The sequence below is a fragment of the Trifolium pratense genome, linkage group LG2 (assembly GCF_020283565.1).
Source record: "Trifolium pratense cultivar HEN17-A07 linkage group LG2, ARS_RC_1.1, whole genome shotgun sequence".
NCBI classification, from domain to species: domain Eukaryota; kingdom Viridiplantae; phylum Streptophyta; class Magnoliopsida; order Fabales; family Fabaceae; genus Trifolium; species Trifolium pratense.
The window spans coordinates 71727650-71732353 of NC_060060.1; the positions used below are offsets into that span (position 1 = coordinate 71727650).

At 37.6% G+C, this 4704-nt stretch overlaps 1 protein-coding gene across 1 annotated transcript; it reads right to left on the reverse strand.

The window, feature by feature from the left end:
- Positions 1-2842: 2842 nt before the first annotated feature.
- LOC123905370 (protein FAR1-RELATED SEQUENCE 5-like) lies at positions 2843-4195 on the reverse strand. Its single transcript, XM_045954974.1, has 2 exons — positions 3283-4195; positions 2843-3138 (listed from the first exon to the last, which is right to left on the reverse strand). The coding sequence occupies exons 1-2, from the start codon at positions 4193-4195 to the stop codon at positions 2843-2845; spliced, it is 1209 nt and encodes a 402-aa protein (XP_045810930.1).
- Between the last annotated feature and the right edge of the window lie 509 nt (positions 4196-4704).

Consider the following 4704-nt stretch of genomic DNA (forward strand, 5'->3'; position numbering starts at 1 on the left):
TTTAGAGATTCTTGACAGATTAGCAGCTCTCTCAGTTTGCAACTTAGTGATTGTTTCTTTTTGCTCTTCAGAGACTCTGCAGACTTCTGCACTCTTTAGACACAGCTTTTTATATGATTCAGCAAGTTCATCAAAGGTTAGTTCTTCTTCACATGATTCAGTGTCAGATGTGCAAACACTTGTCAATACATGTATAGCTTTTGCAGTATCGGCTTCTCCTTCAGAATCTTCATCTGACCAAGTTACAGTTAACCCCTTCTTTTGTTTCTTCAGAAAGGTTCCACATTCACTTCTAATGTGACCAAACCCCTCACATTCATGGCATTGAACACCTTTATTTGGAGCTGATTTCTCATCTGTTACAGGTTTTCTGAAATTCCTGTAAGTGTTGCGACCAATGTCAGCTGCACCTGTCTTAGAGCGTTTGTCCATTCTCTTTAGCACCTTATTAAATTGTTTTCCCAAAAGAACCATTGCATCAGAGATGCTTTGTTCAGACTCTGTGTCACTCAGTTGATCTTCTTCCTCAGCATTTGAAACAAACGCAATACTTTTGTTTTTCTTATCCATCTTTTCATTTGTAGCTACCTCATAGGTTTGTAGTGAACCAACCAGTTCATCTAGCTTCATATCTGTGATATCCTTTGCTTCTTCTATAGCTGTGACTTTCATGTCAAACTTCTTAGGTAGAGACCTGAGCATTTTTCTTACCAGCTTTTCTTCAGGTATCTTTTCACCCAAGGCATCAAATTGATTGTCAAAATCAAGTATGGTCATGTGAAAATCCTGAATGGTTTCATCATCATTCATTCTAAGATTCTCAAACTTAGTTGTTAGGAGTTGTAGCTTAGATAGCTTCACTTTAGAGGTACCTTCATGAACAGTCTCAAGAATTGTCCAAGCTTCCTTAGCACAGACACACTTTTTGATGAGTCTGAATATGTGCTTGTCAACACCATTATTATAAAGTGCATATAATGCTTTTGAGTTTGCAAGAGCAAGCTCATCTTCTTCTTTGGACCATTCTTCAGCAGATTTCAACTCAGGAGTTGGTTTACCATCTTTGTCCATCTTCACAGGTGGAGTCCATCCTCTCAGAATTGCCTTCCATGTCTTGCTATCAATTTGTTTTAGGAAGGCCATCATGCGGGACTTCCAATAGTCATAGTTTGAAGCGCCAACCAAAAGAGGTGGTCTGGTAACAAAACCTCCTTCTTTGTCCATCCTTGCCAGAAACGATTTCCCTGGAGCTCACCCTAAAATTCAGAACAGGGTGCCTGCTCTGATGCCAATTGAAATTCCTGGCACACAGTGGACAGGTGTTGCTCAAGGTGTAGCAACACTTGTCTGTTGTAGACAGATGTTGTTACTGGTGCGCCAACACTTGTCTATAAACAGAGCAAATAACATAAAACAATACAAACAGTAAAGTAAATAACACACGAGAGTTGTTAACCCAGTTCAGCCTAAAGCCTACTCTGGGGGATACCAATCCAGGAATGAAGTCCACTATCAGCAGTATTACTTCGAAGCTAAACTCACCCGTTTACAACTTCTCACTTAATCACTACCCAATGACCCTTCTACCTAGGAACTCCTAGATATGAGACTTCGTCCCAATTCCCACCTTAGCAACACAGACAGCGCTGCTATTCAATTCCACAATCACAACAGGTGGAGACACACTCCTAAGAAACTAGGATTCACTCTTGCTTAAAAGCTTGCGAGTAAACCACACAACACAATAGAACAATCTCCGTACTTCAAAGCTTAGGAGAAGTTCACACTTACAACTCAATAACACTCAGGTCCTAAGCTTGCATCAATGAGATACAAGAAAGGCTCACAATTAACACTCTAAAATCCCTAAAACTCACGCTTTGTAAGACTCGATTTTTGATACTTGAAACCATATGCTTGCCTTCGTATTTATAGTAGTTGAACGACTTGGGCTTCAAGACAAAATTAGGGCTTCTAGAATTGCGGCAGCAGTGATATATTTTTGAAAACAATAGTTATATTTTTGAACCGCAAAAATCTATTTTCCAAAAATATAATTCCTTTGGAAAATAAAACTAGGGTTTGGCTGCCTCATGAAACACATTAAACACGTGCGCCTTCCTCTGTAAGAAACCTTGAAACAATTCTTCAAACAGATCTTCAAAAGATTGAGTAGAAATTTAAACCCGCTAGCTGGCGCGCACGATACAGAGTCAGGTGTTGTTCCAAAGTGTCCCAACATTTGTCACAACACTTGGGGTCAGCACATTTGTCTCAACACTTGGCTAAAATATGTTTTTGCAAAAATGTAGCCAATATACAAAAACCCAACAACATGAAAAATATGAGAACAAGGAAGTCCACGAGAATCAAAAAACCGGCACGAACATTGGAATGTATCACCATCGTAAACAACTGTTCTTTCATACACATCCCGACAATATTTAGTCAATGTATAAAACTTTGTATCTCCAATTTCCTTTTTATGCGTAACAATCAATTCACCGGCATTCATAATTTCTTCATTCACTTCTTTGAAAATCTCCGCTGTATAGATTTTAGCGGCATTGCTCTCAATCAAACGTAGTTGAGTTGTCAACACAGGTTCTGAAAACTTTGACTTAAAATCTTCAACAAGTTCATTGTTTTTGTAGCCTCTCAGAACCTGCTCAAAATTTTGCATAAATTCAAAGATGCATCCTTTCTTTCTGGCATAACTCTTTATTATTGCATTGATTGCTTCACATTGAGACGTAGTTCTTATACGTCCAAAAAACTTATCCCGCAGGTATGCAGTTGCCCATAGTAACTTGTTCTCGTAGGTTTTGATAACCCAAGGATGTCATTCAACTCCATTTTCTTTAATCATCTCTGACCAATACTCTTCAAAATCATCCTTTGAAAATTTTGAGAAGATGGCTTTTTTAAATCCCTTCAAAAAACCTGAATTCTTCACATTCTCACCTGCATTCTTATTCAAATGCCAGGCACATAACCGATGGGTCGAATCGGGGAAAACCTCTTTTATAGCCTCCCTCATAGCCCCATCTACATCTGTCACCACAGCTTTTAGGCGTTTATTTTCCATACACTCCAAAAAACAATTCAACACCCACTTATATGTCTCCGTGGTTTCATCTGATACCAAGGCAGTGCCAAAAATTATTGTTTAGGAATGGTGGTTACAACCTAAAAATATAACCAACGGGAGGTTGTATTTGTTGTTCTTGTATGTTGTGTCAAGTGCAACCACATCTCCAAAACAGAAGTAGTCAGATCTACTGGTCCCATTAGCCCAAAAAAGAGACTTCATCCGTCCATTACTACTGTCAGCAGCATATTCAGCGTAGAGCATGGGATCAGTAGCTGACTTTGCATTAAGATAATGTAGCGATGCGGCAACATCACCATCTTTAACAATATCACACATTTTTTTATCAAAAAAATTGTAAAGATCTTTCTTCGTAAACCCAACACCACCATATCCACCCTTCTGAGCAACCATGTACCCTATAATATGACAAGTTCTAATTCCACGTGACTGTATACCATCAACCTGAGCTCTATCTGCTTCACTAATTTTACGATAAACTGGGTGTAAGTGCACAAACCTAGCTGATGTTAATTCATGGTTATGAGTCTCTTCAAACACAGACACTACATATCTACCCTTATCGGCTTTGTATGTCACACGAAACCTAGCCGTGCATTTCGTACGTGTCAAACGTTGGTGCTCTCTTTTCCTATCTAACCTAGATATGTGTCTCTTATCTCTTAAACCTTGTCTAGTGCATACAAAAAGCTTGTTTGTTATTATTTTACTACCATCAGGCCCTATTTTCTTCTTATCATCACTTTTCCTAACGGAAAAACCTTTACATTTACTGTATTGATAATAAAATTCATAAGCTTCTTCAATACTACCAAAATCCATAGCACGAATTTTATTAGCAGTCATAGAATTAATACGTACCGCTCTTTCACCTACAGATGTTTCATCATCAAAATCATGGTCATTGTCATCATCATCATCACCATCATCATCATCATCGTGGTCACCAGTATCATCGCCATCATCTGACCTATCATGCCCACTAGATACCGAATAGCTGGAATCCTCATCATCATATGTATGACTATCAGTTGAACTAACTTCATTCGAATCAACATCTACATATTCATCATATTCTACCATTGTTGTGAACCTGAAACACAACAATTGTCACCATCAATAACAATACCTCCTAATTCCATAATTAAAATGAAAGGTAACTAACACAACTGAAAATAAAATTTATATACACACAACTAATTTTATGCAGAAAACAAATTAAAGCTAATTCTCAAATTGAAAATCAAATTAATTCTTAATAACTAATTACAAATAAATTTGTAATTCAATTTCAGCATGAACCCTAATTCCCAATTGAAATCAAATTGATTTTCTGCATAAACACTAATTCCCAAATTGAAATCAAATTAATTCTTAATAACTATTTCTGTTTTGTATTTACCTTAGCAACTGCACACGCAATCTTCTTTCACAAACTCGCCGTCGAACGGAGTTCCGTTCAAACTCAAAAGAAGGAAAATGATGAACTAGCAAAGTTTGTTCGTCCAACAATGGCGAGCGTTTTGGAGGTTAATGTTGTTGTTTACACTTTGTTGGTGATGAAAAGAAGTTCAGGAAAACGAAATTGATGA